This window comes from Acomys russatus, chromosome 17, assembly GCF_903995435.1.
Source record: "Acomys russatus chromosome 17, mAcoRus1.1, whole genome shotgun sequence".
NCBI lineage: Eukaryota > Metazoa > Chordata > Mammalia > Rodentia > Muridae > Acomys > Acomys russatus.
Window position 1 is genome coordinate 26,448,951 of NC_067153.1, and position 21,336 is coordinate 26,470,286.

The 21,336-nt window shown below is 36.2% G+C and overlaps 1 protein-coding gene across 1 annotated transcript in view; it reads left to right on the plus strand.

Moving 5' to 3' along the window:
• Nucleotides 1–715: 715 nt before the first annotated feature.
• Nucleotides 716–21,336, plus strand: part of LOC127201239 (solute carrier family 22 member 22-like) — a 29,507-nt gene continuing 8,886 nt past the window's right edge. The window contains exons 1-8 of the mRNA XM_051159649.1: nucleotides 716–1,183; nucleotides 4,459–4,562; nucleotides 6,689–6,843; nucleotides 7,328–7,496; nucleotides 8,310–8,433; nucleotides 13,834–13,949; nucleotides 16,998–17,212; nucleotides 19,992–20,100. Of these exons, the coding sequence (XP_051015606.1) occupies nucleotides 782–1,183; nucleotides 4,459–4,562; nucleotides 6,689–6,843; nucleotides 7,328–7,496; nucleotides 8,310–8,433; nucleotides 13,834–13,949; nucleotides 16,998–17,212; nucleotides 19,992–20,100 (1,394 nt within the window). The 5' untranslated portion in view covers nucleotides 716–781. The remainder of the gene's footprint in view (nucleotides 1,184–4,458; nucleotides 4,563–6,688; nucleotides 6,844–7,327; nucleotides 7,497–8,309; nucleotides 8,434–13,833; nucleotides 13,950–16,997; nucleotides 17,213–19,991; nucleotides 20,101–21,336) is intronic.

The window sequence follows — 21,336 nt, forward strand, 5'->3', positions numbered from 1 at the left end:
TCAGATACATTCTTGATCAGTGCTATTAATCATTTTGCTTTCAGCATTCTACCTGAACACTTCTTTCTCAAACTTCTCTTTCCTCCACTTTATCATTTGAGAAGACCTTGAAATGATTTATGGAATGAATTTACAATGACTAAGCTTTGAGCCATTGCCTTAGTAATGCCTTCATAATGATCAGGAGAAACTTGGGGTTTTTCTTTTCCTTTTTAAGATGTCATTTGAGAGTATATTTTTGTTTGTATTCACACAACTCCTATCATATATAAACATATATGCTTATTATTCATACAAAACATAATTACCATGTTGGCATGGTAATTGATATTGCTCAGATCTTGGTTGGGCATCCATATTTTTGAGATTTCATGGAATAGCTTCCTAGTCCTATAACAAGGACATGGTCTCACAGGCGGCAGAAAGATTGTAGTAACTATTAGTATCTTTAAAACTACTTCAAGAATATTGAGCAGAATACAGTACATTGCATGTTAACTGCATTTCTAAACTGGTCTTCATTCAAGAAGTTGACAAATCAAGGACTTTTTATATTTGAATTCTCTGTCATGAAATAAAATACACTGCTGTCAATGTTGTGAAAGCATGCAGTTTATTACATTTTAATAGTTAGGCAGAGAAAGTATATTTTGTTTAGAAAATGATGATTGAATTTCTGGTCCATAAAAATATCTTTAAATTAATTAGGTCAAGATTTTGAATTGGTCTTTTCTATGAAACTCTACCTAGGATTCTACAGCTAGCATTTGTAAGACTTGCCATGGCCTTTGATGAAATTCTACATCATGTAGATGACAATGGACGATTTCAGATTTTGATGATTATCCTTCTCAACATTACATCTTTGCTGTCATCCCCTCACGACTTCATGGAGAATTTTACAGCAGCCACCCCTGATCATCACTGCCGTGTAAGCCTTCTTGACAATCCAAGATCTGAATTTAATATCACTATGAACTTGACCACTGAAGCTATGATGAAGGTCTCCATCCCCATGGGCCCAAATCAGAAACCTGAGCAATGCCGTCGCTTTCGGCACACCCAGTGGCAATTCCTAGATTCTAATATATCAACTTTTAACAGTATTGAGCTGGAGACTGAGCCATGCCTGGATGGATGGACATATGACCACAGTGTTTTTACTTCTACCATCATCACTGAGGTAAAATGCTTCCACCTAGTGATATCTACTGAATTGACTATATATAGAGCCCTGACATAGAGTAATGAGATGTAAGACAGTTTTCATAAAACGTTGGGAGTAAAGGAGGGGAAGAGTAGGTGTGTGTGTGTGTGTGTGTGTGTGCGTGTGTATCAACATATAGTTTTCAAGAGAGAGATAGCTTCACAGTCAAGATTTTTAGGCTTTTATCATTAGCACATACTTTGTATTTCTATATTTATACTTCATATGGATATTTCTCCATAGATTTGAAAAAGGTAATCCATAATTCTACAAAATGTTTATTTGAATGTGGTGATTACATTCAGATATTATGGTCAGTATCATAGCCTTAGGACTCAGGTCATCTGGGTGAAAAGTCTTAGATTATTATTTAATATTAAGCAGTTTTATATTTCAGTTTTGTTATATTTAAGGTAGAAATATTTTATATACATTTTAGGAAATTTTCTGGTTAATGCTGTCATCTGAACATAATTATTAAAAATTCTGCTTTACCACCTAAGATAATAAATATTTAGAGTTGTAGAAGTTGCAAATATGACAATTAATAACATACCCAAGACATTTAAAATCAGATGTCCTCAGCAATAAATCCTCTCTAAGGGGTGAGTTCTGGAGGTAATCACCCCTATATTTGCTAGGATTTGGGCTGGTTTGATATTTTTCATATCTGAGTAGGTAACCAAAGCTTCATGAGTTGAATATGTATGGTATGCTCAGAATATATAATTTTCTCTGAGCCTTTGGGATAGGTGGTGGTTAATAAAGATGTTTAAAAATGTTATATTCAGGGTTGAACAGTCTCTTTTTCTAAGTTATTGACTAATTATGTGTCTCTATTTATTGGTGTCTACTACTAAAAGAAGCTTCATTGAGCAAGATTGAGAGCAGTTAGGTCTATAGGTATACACATAAAATATTTATATGTGTATTAGTTAATTTTTATTGCTGTGATAAAAAACATAGTCAAGGCAACCTACAAAAGAAATGTTTAACTTGGCTATGGTTTCAGATGGTTAGAGTCGATAATGGAGGAGTGAAGAAACATCCTAGATCTCACGTCTTGATACACAACCATAAGGCAGAGAGAAAGCATTGGGAATCTCATGAGTCAGTCTTTTGAAACCTGAATTTTTTACTCCCAGGGACACACATCCTCCAACAAGACCACACTCCCACATCCTTCCCAAAAAGTTCTACCGAAAAGGAACCAAGTATTCAAACATATGAGTCCTTGGAGTCATTCTCATTCAAACCACCCCAAGAAGGCAATATGACACTATCGCTATTGAACAAAGTAACAATAGCAGGTTTCCTCCCCTATGAGGCCCACGAATTCCTCAGCACTGGGCTTTTGAGCTGTTATCACCACATCAAGCATTTACATTTTCCTTGCAAGGCAGGATCCAAAATCTGTGTAAATATAATTAGTTAGTTATGCTATGATTGTTAAATCATATTACTCTGTCACCAGTGGGTGAATCTCTTGATAGAAATTGTTGTTTCATATACCCAAAACCTACTCCTAGACTAAGACGGATACCTGACATTATATAAAGGGTAAGAAAGACCTCTTCACTGAAGGTTGAAATTACAGAACACAGATTAAGGAAATTTAATTACCTCTGGTTCTAATAATCACATACCCAGTAAAGAATATTAATAATCTATTAAGTAAAAGTAAATTGATGGTGATAGAAACTATCATTCTTAGTGAGGTAACTCAGAACTAGAAAGACAAATATTACACACACACTCTCATCTTTAAATATTAGTTTTGAATCTCCACATACATGTGTTTTGGTTTGAAAATCTATGAAAGTCAGGGAATTATTAAAGACCCATGAGAAACAAGAGAGATGATACAAAAGTTTAAAAGGGAGTAATAGAGTAGAAAGGATTATTTTTGAGGTTTGGGAGGAGATGGTAGAAGAGAGAACAGAACAAAAGAAGGGAGAAATAACACCAAAAACATTAGAAAATGTTCCGTGGATAACTACTACTATAGTAATTATTTTATATTTTTTAAAATATACGAATGACAAACAGACTGGAAAAGAAACCAGGGAATCAGTACTTTTTACTATATTCTAAAAACAAAAACAGAACCCAAAAATATCCTGAGGTAACTGTAACCAGACACTGAAGAAGACAGCAGAATATGGAAATTTTTCCTTTGCTCATGGAGCAGTATGATTAAAATAGTGAAAATGGCCATTCTTCCAAAGAAATCTACAGATTCAATACAATTTCCATCAAAATTACAATATAATTCTTCATTTTAACCGAAAGTCTAATTTTCAGTTTCATAAAACCCAGGATCACTAAAAAACCCTAAATAACAACAACAACAACAACAACAACAACAACAACAACAACAACAATAATAATAATAATAATAATAATAATAATAATAAACCTACTGGAGGCATATCAAGTTGTACTACAGAGCTTTAGTAAAGCCAGAACATAAAACAGAATTGTAGGGCATAAAAACAGACACATTGATCAATTAAATCAAATCACAGACATAAGTCTACACACTTATGGACACATCGTTTTTGATAAAGAAGCTACAAATCCACATTGGAGAAAAGACAGAGTCTTCAAAAAATGATGTTGGTTAAACTGGATGGCTGTATGTAGAAGAATGCACACAAATCCATCATCCTGTACAAAGCCCAGCTCCAACTGAATCAAAGACCTCAAGCAAGGCCAGACCCGCTGAATCTGGTAGAAGAGAATATTACAATGGTCATTTTAAAATTTTAATCACTGTACAGCCTGATCCCAACCCACTTCTTCCTCTGCCCCCAGACCGACTCTCAGGCATCCTCCCCCATCTACCCATCACTTTTTGAGGGGGCAGCAGATGTATAGTATATATGTTCCATTTAAGTATAAGCATTGTGCAATTCCTCATCTTCTGTGTGTTGGCAAGTTTTGGATCTCTGTTGTTCTATGGTTAATAGAAGTGTTCTGACAAGCACTAATCTATGCATGTAATGTAAGTCATTAGGATCCAGATTAATACTATCTACACTCAGTAAAACAATAGTGATAGGATCTTCCCTAGGGCCAATGACATGTCTAACCATATGTTATCTAAAACATAACCCTTGTCAATGTTAAAAATTAGTCATGGACTGTGTCTTATCCAACAAGTGTGTTCTCTAGTTATATTTTAATACTCTTTCAAATATCATATGCAATTATTTAAGTTATCATATGTTTTATTCACTCTCTTACAGTGGGATTTAGTATGTGATTATCAGTCATTCAAATACTATGCACAAACCATCTCTTTGTCAGGGCATTTGGTGTCTAGCCTTCTATGTGGCATTGTTTCTGATAGGTAAGTGTCATTTTTTTTTTTTTACAAAGAACCACTTGTAAAACTGTGTTTTTAAAGAGTATATGTTTTTATTAAAAATTATGAACATTGAAAGACTTTTGGGGGACTGAATACAATATGCATGATAGGTATATGTCAAATAAATATCAAACTTTGCAAGATTGAAATCAATATTACAGGCATCCAATAGGAGGATACATTGAACTGACCCATAAAGAATTAACTGTTAAAGTAGAAGGATCCAGAGGGTCCTAGAAACTTACAAGTAGAACATTATGATAGGCAGATTTGGGCCCAGGGGTCCCGCTCAAACTAAAGCACCAGCCAAGGACAATACAGGCGGCAAACTTTAAACCCCTACCCAGATCTAGCCAATGGCCAGAACATTCTCCACAGTTGAGTGGAGAGTGGAATAAGACTTTCTCACGTACTCTGCTGCCTCACATTTGACCATGTCCCCTGGAGGGGGAGACCTGGTGGCACTCAGAGGAAGGACAGCAGGTTACCAAGAAGAGACTTGATACCCTATGAGCATATACAGGGGGAGGAAATCCCCCCTCAGGAACAGTCATAGGGGAGGGGAATAAGGGGAAAATGGGAGGGAGGGAAGAATGGAAGGATACAAGGGATGGGATAACCATTGAGATGTAACAAGAATAAATTAATAAAAAATTTTAAAAAAGAATTAACTGTTAGTAGATGGAAAAAGGTAAGGGGACAAAAGTGTCACAAAATGTTATATAACAAATATGATTAATGAAAATTAGCATAGATTTAGCAATGAAAAACAAAGTTAAGTTTATAAGAACTGAATCTTCATTTTCTTATTTTTTAAAATATGTTTTATTAATTTATTCTAATTATTATCCCATCCCTCGTATCCTCCCGTTCCTCCCTCCCTCCGATTTTCCCCTTACTCCCTTCCCCTATGACTGTGACTGAGGGGGACCTCCTCCCCTGTATATCCTCATAGTGAATCAAGTCTCTTTTTGGTAGCCTGCTATCCTTCCTCTGCATGCCACCAGGCCTCCTCATCCAGAGGGCATGGTCAATTCTTCACAGTTGAGTGGAGAATGGGGTCTGACTTTCATTTTCTTCTTAAGTTAGGTATATGGGATAGCCAGAAAATTGTGGCAACTCAAAAGGCTATGTACATGTTCACATTTGAAAAAAAATATGTACTATGCTTAAGGTATTCATATCTAGAAATTTTTTCTAGGTTAATTTAGAAAATTAATTTGCTTCAAATGTATAAGAAAGTTTGTGACAGGAGGCAAAAATCTTGAGCATGGTGAATGCTCAGGGAAATTTCTAGAATGAAAAATAGAGTTAATAATAGATAATTGGTTCATATACAGATAAAAAATGAGGCAGATTTTAAATCAAATGGGATAAGAACAATTTTATTAACTTATGTTAGGCAATAATATTTATGAGGAAGTATGTAATCCAATTAGTATGTATGGATGTGCATTGCAAGAAAGAAGAAACATTAGTATTGAAACTTCAATGTTAGGATTAGAGAGATACAGCTCACTAGGTAAGAGTGCCTGCTGGCTTTTCAGAAGACCGTGGTTCAGTCCAGATGCTCCCTTCTGGTCTTGATGGGTGCCTGAATGTATCACACACATACACACACAAACACACACACACACACACACACACACACACACGCACATGAAAATAAAATAGTTTAAAAAGAACTTAGAATAGGAGTGCTGAAGACATGGCTCAGCAATTAAGAGTATTGGATGTTTTTCCAAAGGACTCGGGTTCAATTCCCAGACACTCACATGGCAGTTCACAAGTGCCCATAAGTCAATTTAGTGAATCTGACTCCCTCACACAGACATATATGCAGCCCACACACCAATGCACATAAAATTTTTTTTTTAAGGAACTTAGGATGTACACAGTGTGATGTCTCAGATGTGAAATAGAGAACAGCGCTATATTAGATACATTGATATTTATATAAAGATGTGTGACTTTAATTGTTTAATTGTTTCAATATGGTGGCATAGGATATCAGAAAACAAGGATCTAGGATTCTCTGAAAATATACTAATGATCTGGATATAAGCAATTGTTTTATTTTTCTCTACTTTAATTGCTGCTAACCATAGGTTTGGAAGGAAGCCATTGTTGGTGTGTTCTTGCTTAGCCTATGGGATTTTGGGTACCTGCTGTGCCTTCGCCCCCAATTTCTCCCTTTACTGTGTTTTGAGATTCCTGTTGTCTAGCTCCATGAATAATATTATACTCAACTCTTATGCCCTTGGTAAGTTTGCCATGATTGGTATACATGTATTATCTTATTTCTTGAAGTCTTGATATTGTGCTGGTTTTTTTGTTTGTTTGTTTTGGTTTTTTTTGTTAACTTGATGCAAGCTAGACTCATATAGAAAGTGGGAACCTTGGTTGATGAAACGCTTCCATCAGGATGGACTGTAGGCAAGTATATGGGACGTTTTCTTGGTTAATGATCAATATGGTAGGGTCTAGTCCATTGTGGGTGGCCCCACCTCCTCTGAGTAGTAGTCCTGGGTTATACAAGAAAGCATGCTGAGCAAGCCATGGAGAGCAAGCCAGGAAGCAATCTTCTCCATGACTCTGTTTCAGTCCCTGACTCCAAATTTCTGCTGTTTCTTCCTTTTATGATGGTCTATAAGCGAAAGAAACTCTTTCCTCCCCATGTTGCCTTTGGTCATCGTGATAAACACACTAGCAAATGAAAACTGATATAAACTCTTTTTTTCTTTCAGTTTTGGAAGAAACATTATTACAGTATCAAGTCACAGTTATAATACTCAGTGGACTGTTCACCAGTATTGGTCAGGCCGTGTTGGGGGGACTAGCTTATGTGCTCTCAGACTGGCATAAACTGCAGCTTGCTTTCGCAATGCCCTACTTCATTATTTCTATTTTGTTCTGGTATGTGCATTTTGATATATACTAAACCATTAAACACCAATGGCTTTAACATATGATAGTGTTGTCATGTCTCCTGAGGACTATTTTGCTGTTAACTTTATGCCATTTAAGTTCCATATGAAAATAAACATCTGTCTTAAAAGAAAAATCAATAGCAGGAGTATTCCTTTAGTTAGTTTACAAAATTAAGTGAATGGTGGCTCACAGTGTCATTTAAATATTATTTTATTTTTCATTTGGTTGCTGAGATCAAGCCACAGGAAAATCTACTTAGATGACAACCAAGGACAGAGAGGCTTGAAAATAGATCTTTAAAAATTCCTCCTTAAGGAAACATTAAACAGACTTTTTTTTTCCCCCTGAAGGCAACTATTCTGGAATTCTTTAAAAATTTGGTCCTCTCAGGAATAAACACAAGATGTTATTTTAAATAAACAACATAAAAATTAGTATTTTAAATTTGGAATATGTAATTTGTATTTTAAAATTGTGTACCTCAAATTAGAGTCATATTAAAGTGGCAGTAATTTTTGAATTAGACTACTACAAAACACATTTACATCTTATATAATTGAGTCTTTAGTCATCTCTAAGAATAAAAATCCCATTTTTCTGGCTGTGAAAGAATATTAAAACTCTTAGCAACAGGATATGGCAGTAGGATTCATGAATACGTTGAAGATGGTTAAGTCTCATAATGTCCCCTATTGCTAGAAAAGATCATAATGTTATGATTATTCTCCTCCTGGGTAGAACAGGCATTCCTTTGGACTGGAATATGACTTCTCCTTCTACTCATGTTTTTTAAAACAGCTTGGGGCCAGAATCAGCCAGGTGGCTCATGGCCACTGGGAAAACAGAACGGGCACTAAAGGAACTACAAAGAATTGCCTCCATCAATGGGAAGAAAGACATTGCACAAAATCTAACCACTGAGGTAGTAGACACACTTTACAACAGTGAAGTCATACATAAATTTGCCCAAGAACTAGAAGAATTTGGGGATATATTCAAGTTAAAATGATTATTATTATTGTCTTTTTATATTAAAATATATATATAATATAATATAAATGTATAATACTTTCATTATAGTATAATACTATACAGTATGTATAATTATATATAATAAAATATTATAATGTCAAATATATAATAATTTAAATACTATGTAATATAATGTGTAGTATAATATATTTAATATAGTTTATTAAATGTATTATTAAATTATTATTTCATATATATTAAATATATAAAAATATTTCCCTCTTCAGTTTTCTTCCTCCAACTCCTCTCATTGTACCCCCATCTTACTGTCTCTTGAATTTGTGGCTTCTCTTTTCTTTAATTGTTTTTGCTGTATATTTATACCTGAATATATAAATGCAACCTTTTTAGCTTATTTAGTGGGGTTTTTTTTAATGTTACAATTCCAGGGCTGGCCATATGGTATTAGATAACCAGTTATAGAACCCATTCCCTAGAGAAGATTATTCCTCCCTCTTTCACCAATCCTTACCTTCTTACAGCTATTTGTCTGGGCGGGGCCTTGTGAAAGACATGTCAACATGTCTATTGATGCTGTTCTTGTCCAGGTCTTATTTAGGAAGCTATATTGCTCAGGCATCAGGGGTGATGCTCTTCTGTCTTTCTATGAGACATGACAGCACAACAGACTTCCTGATCCTCTGGCTCTTACTATCTTTCCTTTCCTTCTTTCTTGATGTTTCCTGAGACTAAGGTATGGGAGTTGTGAAGCAGATATATTAGCTGGGTCTCCGGCCCTCATGATCAGTTTGTTGCTCTTTGTAGCTAGAGCAATTGTGTTTTTCTGCAATGATGTCTGTCTTCTGCAGAGGGAATTTTGTTTGAACAGGGATGCGAACTATACTCATCTATGGGTATATAAGAACAAATACACAGAATGAGCTTAGAGAGTTTACTAGTTTACTAAAGTGGTGGTAAAAGGTTCTCTTCTAAGATCCTGGGCTTTGCTACCAGGATCTTTGCAGTTGGCTTAGTTTCTAGTACCAGGCAACGTTTCCTGCTTGTTCAGTAGGCCTTAATTCCAATTAGAAAGTCATTGGTTGCCTCCAGCACATGCGTGCCGCTATCGCACCGTTACTGATATCTTGTGATGCTCATCATTGTTGTGATTCGTAGGCCTCACATCTGGGTAGGACTATTGGTTATTTCCTTCATTCGGCATCTTACACAGCACCTTCCAGCACTATGAACGCTAGTCCTCAAGGAGGAGGTATTAAGGTTAGATCCACCTTAGACCCTCCGAGTCCTGTATGCAACATGCACAGTGTCTTCAGCAATAGGGAATTACCTTCAACTTCTAGGAGACCACAAATGCAACATGAACAGCCTCTACTGAATTGGAAGTCTCTCACACTGCGCTGACTAGTTAGTAGCATGTCTTCTGCTTGGTACTGGGTTTTTCTTTTATTACATAATTTATTTATCTTTGTGTGTACATTATCACCCCAACTATACAGATTTGGAGCTGGGAACCACAGGTAGGACAGAAAATGTGGAAATAAGTACAATATTTTCTACTTTGTTTTACCTGCAAAGTTTATTGGTTTGTCTTTCTTTACTGCTAAATTGTTTTTTATTCATCTATTAGTTGAAAAACTTGTAGTTTTCTTCTATTTCCTAGTTATTATAATTTTAGCAATCAATGAACATGGATATGGAAGTACCCTTTTAAATATATTCCTGGCACTTGTCATTTTTAGCATTATTATAAGATTATGTTGGATGTGTGAAAAGAATTGAGTAGAGGGCTGTGTGAAGGTGTTTTAAAAGTCCACATTTTATCTGTCATGCTGGACATGGAAGAAAAAGAGGGTCTTGTAGACTTAGTAACTTGATTTCAAACCTAATATTGTGATTATAATCTATGTACATTACCAACACTTTCTAAATGGAAAAAACTGATTTAAAAAAGAAAATTCTGGGGCTCTTCATTTATAAATGTACTTTGGAGAAATGCTCTTCTCTTGGGAAGGTCCCCTACCCCCACTCTAGCTGGTTATCCAATACCAAAGGCTCATAGAGGAGTATATATATATATATATATATATATATATATATATATATATATATATATATATATATATATATATATATATATATATGCACATAATAACAAAAAAGAGGCTGTGGAACTGGGAGAGACCAAGGGGTGTATGTGATAGGCTGATGGGAAGAAAGATATGATATTACTATACCATAGTTTTTAAAATAAAAAAATATATTGCTGGTAAGTGATGGTTCATGTCTTTAATACCAATACTTGGAAGTTAGAAGTAGGTGGATCTCTGAGTTCAAGGCCAGTCTGCTCTGCAGAATAAGTTCATGGACTATCAGGTTACATAAAGAAACTATACATACATACATACACACACACACACACACACACACATATGGCAAAGTAATATTTTTCATATGTCTAAAAAATTCTGTTTCTCTTGATGGATTTTTATGATACCCAGGTGAATTATAGTCACTGTACTTATTTAGTAAAACAAGAATGCAAATTAAATAAGCCCAGCTTTTGTGCTGGGTATAATGTAGTATGTAACACGTCAAGGGAAAATGATCTAATAAGATATATTGGAGTTTTGTGTTTCGGATGTCTGTAATTGCAGGCATCGTAGATAAATAGCTAGATATAAGTATCTTCATCCTTGATCACTCTATAATGTTTTCAATTTTTACCCATAGAAACAATTACCTAAAGGATATTATAAAATATAGGGTTAGGACTAGGGTTATATTATACATTCTTTGGCTAATTGTTTCTATGGTTTAAAATAAATATATCATTACATATTATATTAATATATAAATGATACATAGTAGTTCATATAATATTAACATAAAAGGCATATTTATATACTATATTATAGTATCAATATAATATTTTATAATATATGTTGTAAAATATCATGTGGTCTGTCACAAGTGCTGATGCTAGACATCATGTGGAAGCCCCTGATCCATACTCCTGCTGACTGTTAAGGGCAAGGAAGTTACTTTTGCAGTGGTATTGATGACCGCAGACGCACAGTTGAGAAAGAGAGTCATAGAAGGTCCAGATGACAACCTCTACCCCACCCCACCCACATCCTCCCAAAAGGTAACAGTCTAGACAGACATCCATCGAAAAGAACTCTTGAAAGCTGTGATGAGGATGCTGAAGTGTAGCTTTCCATCGTTCTTTGCTTCTGGCAGGATGTGGGTGGGGTAGGCTCAGTTTCCTTGAGAGGCTTCCCATAGGGAGTCTGCCATACTCCAATGAGTATATGAGCAAGACAGATTGGCCCCCTTCTACTCTTCCTTCTCCATCTCCTCTTCCCTTTTTTTGGTGGGGAAATCACAAGGCTGTAGGGTAGACTTGGGAGGACTGGGAACTGAGTGTTATTGAAGTTTATGATGTCGAGTTCGCAAATAATCAATAAAAATATGATGAAAAGAAAAATATCTAATTAAAATTCTTTTAAAATATTGAGTGCCAAAGTTAATATTCAATGTAGAATTTTTGCTGAAAAATTAATTTCACATAAAATTAATAACAATATAAGATATATATAAATCTGCAATGAGCACAGTGTGGTGGTGCATGCCTGTAATCTTAGTGCTAAGGGAGCAGAGGTGGGTGGATCTCTGTGAGTTCAAGGCCAGCCTGGTCTACAAAGAGTCCAAGAGAGCCAAGGCTACACAGAGAAACCCTGTCTCAAAAAACCAAAACCAAAACCAACCAACCAAACAAAAAAACCCAAAACCAACCAACCAACCAACCCACCAAACAAACAAATGAACAAACTAAAATCCCCCCAAACCCCAGCAACGATAGAATAAAAATTTACTACAGTTTTTCTAGTACTTAGCTGGGTCCAGGACTTGACTCATCATGAAAGGGCTATTAGTGACCATTAGTCGTAGGGATTCCCAGGGAGCATTTGACAACTGTCTCTGAGTTTCAGCATTATCCAGCTAGTTATGACTGTGTCAGACTAATTTGAACCAATAGTTAATAATAAGGAACAAATAAATTTAGGAATTATTAGAAAGTAACTTCTATAATTTTTATCATGAAATACTTTCATGACGTATATAATATATGCTTCTTCATTTAAACATTTTAAAATTTATTTCTCTGTGTGTTTATTTATTTGCTATGACATTTTAAAATTGCATTTGTTATTCATTTTGTGTACATGTGCTGGGGCCCACGCTTGTGAAGAAAAGCACGTAGAGGTCTGAGAACAACTGTGGAAGTTAGGCTTGACCTGTGGGTACTGAGATTGAATTTAGGTCATTGGGCTTGGTGGCAAGCACTATTACATTGAACAATCTTGCTGGTCCTGCTTTCCCATCAGATGGTTGGAATATAATTCTTTTTTTTTTTTTTTACATTATTTTTTTTATTAATTTATTCTTGTTACATCTCAATGTTTATCCCATCCCTTGTATCCTCCCATTCCTCCCCCCCCCCCATTTTCCCATTATTCCCCTCCCCTATGACTGTTCCTGAGGGGGATTACGTCCCCCTATATATTCTCATAGGGTATCAAGTCTCTTCTTGGCTACTTGCTGTCCTTCCTCTGAGTGCCACCAGGTCTCCCCCTCCAGGGGACATGGTCAAATGTGAGGCACCAGGGTACGTGAGAAAGTCGTATCACACTCTCCACTCAACTGTGGAGAATATTCTGACCATTGGCTAGATCTGGGAAGGGGTTTAAAGTTTACCTCCTGTATTGTCCTTGGCTGGTGCCTTAGTTTGAGCGGGACCCCTGGGCCCAAATCTGCCTATCATATTGTTCTACTTGTAGATTTCTAGGACCCTCTGGATCCTTTTATTTTGCTGTTCTCCCATGCGTCTCTCATTTAGAGTCCCAATAGGATGCCTTCCCCTCTGTCCTGGTTTCCTGGTAAGTGAAGGCTTTTGTGGGACATGCCCCTTGGGCTAGTATGCAGATATAAGTGAGTATATACCATTTGATTCTTTCTGCTTCTGGGTTAACTCACTCATTATGATCATTTCTAGCTCAATCCATTTATCCACAAATTTCGGGAATTCCTTGTTTTTAATAGCTGAGTAGTATTCCATAGTGTATATGTACCACAGTTTCTTTATCCACTCTTCTACTGAGGGACACTTAGGCTGTTTCCATGTTCTGGCTATTATAATTCTTGCTGCTCTGGGTTTATGCAATATTCATTAGTGGTGTTTGACAGCATAGAGAAATATAATTTGTGGAGGATTTGTTTCAAACTTTTGTTCAACCTAAATATTTGACTTATCTTTTATATATTGAAGGCTTTGCAATCTAATCTTATGGAAGATGTGAATTCGACCAGAAAACGCATCAGAATAAAGAGCATCATTATTAATCCCGTGATACTTAAAACAGTGCTTTTAAATTCCAGTGTGATGTAAGTAGTTTACTCACCTCTTCCTCTTCCAACACAAGGTCAGGTCAACTGCCTCAGCATGATGCTGAGCTCTTTGAGGAATGTCTGGCATAAACACATTTTCTTCTTTCCCCTTTCTTCAAGACACTAGAAACCAAAACACAAATCAATGCCTGAAAGAATTAAAAAATAACTCATATGGACCAAGGTTTTTGAAATGGTTTATGGGATGCTTTGCAATCAGAAACTGTAGCAATGTGAACCTGAAATTTAAAATGCAATTTAGACCTCAAATAATTTTCACTAAATAATGAGAATGACAAAACAGGGTTTCAACGAATTTGATCAATATCATTTATACCGTAATACAGAAAGTTTAAATGCATATCATTGAAGTTAAACCCATACAGGTTTCAAGTTTTGCTCAAGGATAAGCAACATTGGTTCCTGCTCTTCCTAATCTCCTGTTGTTACAAACGTACATCTTTACAGCACACTGGGCCATTATATTCAAACAGTGGAGGAGACAGAATCATTGTGAGTGATAATACATTTCCACAAGACAATCCAAGTTAAAATTTACAGCTTTCTCCAGTGAATTTGCTTCTAGCCTAAATTTTAGGATAAGAAAAAAAAAAAAAAAAACTCAGGATAAACTATTTGACTTTCCTAACTATACACATTCCACATGGTAAATTTTTGTACTGAGAAAAGAGTTGCAAGAGACAGAAGTTTAGCCCATGCTTTTCTTTTTTATTATAATTTATTCACATTACATCCTGATTGTAAGTAATCTCCTTGCTCTTGCCTTCCTGTTCCCACCCTCCCTCCCTCTTCTGATCTATTCCCCTCCCCTAGACTTCTGACAGGTGAGGTCCTCTTCCTCTATCACCTGACCACAGCCTATCAGGTCTCATTTGGATAGCTTGCATCCTTTTTTCTGTGTTCCCACAGGGCCTCTCCACCAATTGGTAATGCTCAAATATTAGGCACCAGAGTTCCTGTCAGAGGCTGTCTCCTTCTCCATGTGGAGAATGAGGTATCCATTGGCTATATCTGAATAGGGGGTCTAGGTTCTCTGCTTCCAATGCCCTTAGTTAGTGCATCAGGCCCCCTTGGATCTAGATCTGCCAGCCTTATTAGTCTTCTTGTGTAGCTCCTGACAACCGCCCCCTACTCTACCATATCTTTCCGTTCCCCAACTCTTCAGTACAACTCTTAGCACTTCTCCCAGAGTCCTGCGGCAAGTTTCCATATCTGTCCTGATCCCCCACTGGGTGCAGTCTCTCAGAAGACATCTATGTTGGGCCAATATCCACTTATAAGTAAGTATATACCACACTTGTCTTTCTAGGTTTGGGTTACCTCACTTAGGATGATTTTTTTCTAGTTCCATCCATTTACCTGCAAATGTCAAGCTTTCTTTGTTTTTAATAGCTGAGTAGTGTTCCATTGTGTAAATGTACCAGAGTTTCTCTATTTATTCTTTGGTTGAGGGACATTTAGGTTGTTTTCAGATTCTAGCTATTACGGCTAAGGCTGAAATTAACATAGTTGAGCAAGTGTCCTTGTTGTATGGTGGAACATCTTTCAGCTATATGCCCAGGAGCGGAATAGCTGGACTTTGAGATAGCACTATTTCCAATTTTCTGAGAACGCACCAGATTGATTTCAAAGCAGTTGTACAAGCTTGCACTACCACCAGCAATGGAAGAGTGTTTCCCTTTTTCTACACCCTTGCCAGCATGTGCTGTCATTTGAGTTTTTTTCCTTAGCCATTCTGATAGGCATAAGATGGAATCTCAATATTCCTCTGTTGAGAATTCTCAGTTTATCTCAGTTCCCAGTTTTTTATTGGCTCATTTGGTTAGTTGGTGTTTAATTTCTTGAGTTCTTTATATATTTTGGATATTAGCCCTTTGTTGGATATAGGGTTGGTGCAAATCTTTTCCATTATGTAGACTTCCATTTTGTTCTGTTGACAGTGTCCTTTGCTTTAGAGAAGCTTGTCAGTTTCATGAGGTCCCATTTATTAATTGTTGACCTTAGAGCCTGAGCTATTGGTATTCTCTTCAGGAAGTTGTCTCATATGCCAATGGCTTCAAAGCTCTTCCCCGATTTTTTTTCTAACAGATTTAGAGTGTCTGGTTTTATTTTGAGGTCTTTAATCCATTTGACCTTAGTTTTGTGCGGGGTGGTAAACATGGATCTATTTGCATTTTTCTACAACTGGACCTCCAGTTAGACCAGCACCATTTGTTGAAGATGTTATCTTTTTATAGATTGTATGGTTTTGGCCCTTTTGTTGAAAATTAAGAGTCCAGTGTTATGTGGGTTTATTTCTACATCTTTGATTCAGTTCCATTGATCAACCAGTCTATTTCTAAGCTAGTACCATGCTGTTTTTATTACTGTTGCTCTACAGCACAGCTTGGATTCCAGATGGAGATTCCTCTGGAAGATCTTTTATTATACAGGATTGTTTTAGCTATTCTGGGTTTTTTGTTTTTTCCATATGAAGTTGAGAATTGATTTTCAAGGTCTATAAAGAATTGTGTAGGAAATTTGATGGGAATTGCATTGCATCTATATATTGCTTTTGATAAGATGGCCATTTTTACTATGTTGATTCTCCTGATCCATGAACATTGGGGATCTTTCCATCTTCTTATTTCTTCTGCCCAAATTTTCTACACATAAAATTATCACTAAAAACAGCTTCATTCGTCTTACCACAGTATGTGAGATATTTCAGATTCAGAGACTTTTAGAGCAGTGAAGTAAGTTCAGAATGTTTTTTAATATAAATATACTTATATAAACTAATTAATTTATTGACAATTTTAAAATTATCTTATTTTTATGCTTTTTCTAATTAACTTCTGTGACATTATAAAAGTCCATTTCATTCCATACTTTGAATGTTTAGTTTTAGTTGTATCTTTAAAGGAAATGATGATTGCAAACACATGCACACATGCGCACGCGCCCCCCCCACCCCATTACCATCATCATCATAAAATGTTTTGATTGCTCAGTTGATTGAATGCATCTTGTGCTTTTTTCCAGTTTTGCAGAGGTTTTCAGCTCTTTTGGCCTCTTGCTGGATGTTCAAATTTTGGGAAAGAACATATTCCTGAATCAGTTTATCCTAGGCATGACAGACATACCAAGCAAATCACTCACATATTTTATGTTAAGACGTGTAAACCGTCGACCTTTAATTGCTTCTTCACTCCTTGTACTTGGAATATGTTTGACCACCACTATATTTGTATCTGAAGGTGAGACTTCCTCTGTGTTTAGAATCTTATTATTAGTGTGTATCAAATCGATAATGTAACTGACATCTCTGCCTAGAAGAACACTAGATTCTCTCTATCTATTTATTTATTACATTTTTAATTATGTGTGTGCGTGTGTGCATGCCTGGGCGTACATGCTATGTGTGAATGTCTAGGTGCCCTAAAAGGTCAGAGTATAAGTGTTGGGGGCAGATGTAAATGTTTTCCTTTCCTCAGGTGAGGGGATGAAATGAGAGCCATACTTAAGCTGTATGAAAACACAGCTTGGGATGAGCCCAGAGCATTTCTTTCTCTGACCTAGCTATCCATAGGCCTAAGTCTAGAAGCATCTAACTTCCCTACAATCTATGTATGATAAAATTATGTTTAATCAATGAAAAGACAGTCATGTCCAGGAGGCCTATATCAACAATATTGCTTGGCAAGAGGACAACATAAGGAAAGGACAGTAACTACAAACACATAGTTTGAAGGATCTCTCTGGTACCATTCAATCTTGAACCCCTAAAGCCACATAGGTATTATTTGTTGGAGAAAAACAAAAAAGATGTACAAATATATACCAGAAATGGGAGGATGACATGCTATTTGGTATATTGGTGCCATTATTTTAATTACCTGTAAATAATGAGACATGTAAGACATAGGAGAGACATGATTACAAAGCATTTCATTATCATTATTTAGGAAGTATGCTATTGAAGCCTTTCACTGATAGGGAAGGTACTATTGTAATGACTGTATTTCAGAGTATTTATTTAAACAATGTAAGGATGAAACCTTGGACTGTGATTATTCTGCACTGGAGACAGGTAGGATCAGATGAAAAAAATGTTTGCTTAGAAAGAGAAAAGAGGGCATATGGTGTCCATTAGCTCCTTTCTGTGGTTCTGACTGGTACCAGGCAAGAAGTAGCTTAAAGGAATGGGTCTGCTTTCACTTACTATTTGAGGAGAGATAGCATCGTTTTGGGGAAGACATGATGGCCAGTGGCTCCAATAAACTATGAGTGTGTAGGTAGAACTCTTTCCTTCCTAACATCTTGGTGAAATAACAAATCTAGAGGAAGCAGGCCTGGGTTGTTCACCTTAAGTCTCCAGTGATACTGCAGGAAGTCCTCCAGGGATACTGCAGCACCTAACGAATGTGGACCTTTCACAAACTGTGCCATTAAGTGAGGAACAAGTGTTCCAGTACTTGAGCCTGTGACGAAACAATGCACTTGAAACTGTATCAGGAGTAACTAAAGAAACATTCAGGAAACCATTTCTAAAAACTCAGGAATTTACTTTTTATGAAAGTATGTAGAGAAATTACATTTTATGAAAAGAAGGGGCATTTTATGGCAAACATTCAGTTGAAATTTATGTTTTGTATCTGTCAACTATTTTATGATGTGCTTGGCATGCTTAAGATAAGGAAAAATGTTACTCATGGTCAAGACACAGGACAAAGTATATATATTCATTCCATGATCATGCCGTATTTAAACCCATAATTTAATTTCAAAAACATTATCTTATTTCTCTCTTTACTGCTATTTGTATTGATGACTGTCTATCCACTATTCTACATAGGAGGTCAAACTTCTTCCAGGGTTATTTCCCAAATAGACCTTCCATTTTCACTATATACTTGACAGCTTTCAGGGACTTGGCCTGACATGGGTAAGAAGAGTATGAAGAAGTAAAAGGCAGACAGACTGACACACACACACACACACACACACACACACACACACACTGGGATCAGATAAACTGGGTTCTTGATGGAGAAACTGTATCACCCTGGAAACTCACTCTGTTTATTACACACAGTTGAACGCAGAGGCAGGATTATTACATATAGCTAGACAAGAAGGTGGAGTTATTACATACATGTAAACAAGGAGACAGTTAGTATACACAGCTGAACAAGGAGATAGGTTTAACTGGTCTCAACAGGAACAGTTTCTGTAGGGGAGAGTGTTAGGCCATGGAAAAAGCAATGGTAGACATCTGCATGCAGTACCAATAATTTCAGACAGACTAGAGGAAGGCTTTGCCATCACTGAGAGTCTCACTCTCCATGTAGGCTTTGCCATCTTCCCATGAGTCTGAGGCTAGGGCCCTTGAAGTGGTTTGCTCATGTCCACAGCACACATTCACTCAAAATGATCTACTACTATCCTATCTTATTTTATTTCTGTTGCCGTCTTCGGTCCACTTTCACTCAAGCCATTTGAAGTTTTAGAGCAGTTTTGGGAGTTCTTTAATATTGTGGAAATCAATACCCTGTCAAGTATATTTTGTTCTCCTTCTATAGATTACATTTTTATGCTCTTATATTTGCCATGCCTTGTTCCATATGTTTGAGGAAGATTTCACATTTCATTATTTAATGTGACTTTGGCAGTGGATCTTCATATATGACTTTAGTTATGTTGAAACAATTTCATTTATGCTTATTTCAATTTTTTAAACAATAAAGAGATCCTTTATCTGTTTATTCATGATCTGGTTTTTATTTTTTTTATTTTTAGATACCTATTTTGTTTCTAGTGATACAGAAAGGGTGTGAATTTCAGTGGGTATGGAGATAAAGAGGGTCTATGAAGACTTATAGGAGGGGAAATATAATCAGAATATATTTTCAATAAAAAAAGTCATACTTGATTCAAGATAATGGCTTAGTGGTTATATTTCAGAAAGTATTTGTAACTTTTTGAATTATAGATTAATAAATATTGATAGAACAAGCATTTCCCCCTTCTTTGCAGAGATGCATGTCCTGCGGCTTATTGTTTTCCTTTTGGGAAAAGGATCTTTTTCAGCTTTCAATTGTATAATCATTACCTACACCAACGAAATCACACCAACAGCACAATGGTAAGAAAATAAGTTGCAAAGGTTTGTCCTGAACACCACTGGAAGCTTCAATAAACTGTAAATGAGTAAAATAGGTACCATTTTAAGACACATTTCCAGAATTTAACCTAGGTTAGAGAAGGTTCTATGGACTCCTGAGAAAAATGTGTATTCCATTTCTGTTGGATGCAATGGTCTATAGCATCTGTTAGGTCTATTTAATTTATAGTGTTGTTTAGTTCTGAAGTGCATGCTGACATTTATTTAATGCGGATGACCTGTGTCTTAGTTAGGGTTACTCTTGGTGTGATAAACCACCACAGTGAAAAAAGTCCTTGGAGATAAAAATGTTTATTCATCTTGCACTTCCACGTCACAGTTAATCATCAAAGGAAGTTACGACAGAAGCTCATGCAGGGCAGGAATCTACTGACAGCAGCTGATGCAGAGGCAGTGGAAGAGTGCTGCTTACTGGCTTGTTCCACATGGCTTGCTCAGTTTATGTTATTGTTATTACTATTATTAATTATTTTATTTTACATTTACATTTATATTATTATATTATATACAATAAACAACATAAAGCAAAAAGGACCATGAAACAATCAGGAATTATATAAATGTTACATTCATAGTGTTTTGCCTATTTGTATTTGGCAGCTTTGGAGGAAACATCTTTCCTATCTTGGTGAGTCTACAATTCTGAATGTAAATCAATATCTATCATATCTCATCTCTGTCAACCTAAAAACTTCTATCTAGACCTAAAAGCATCTTAACACCTTAACAACAAGGCTTAATTGTAAAGCTAAACTACTTGGTCTTCAACCCCATTAGAGACTTGAGAAGGAATAAAATTAATTATCTGAGTAAATAGGAAGTCCAAGTTAGCAGCTTCCAAAATGAGAAAATGACAGAGACATTTTGTTGCCGGAACAGTCACCCAAAACTCTCTATAACATTGGAGCATTGTCTTTAGCCTTCTGGCCCTTTATATTTGACAGACATATTTGTGAAGCAGGAACTATTGAGGACTTGATTACCCTGTCTTGGCAAAGTTTGGCTGTTGACTCTGCCTGAGTCCAAGCTTGCTCACTTTTAAGCAGAATTCTGTCTGTGTCAGAAATGAGGACATTTTGTCTGGTTTGCCACATTTAAATCAGTCTCCATAAGGAGGATCTTTGATGCTCATCATCTTCTTTGAGGTAGGCTGGGTGTTGCCAGGAGCTAACCTGCATATTGTCAAAGGATCCTTAA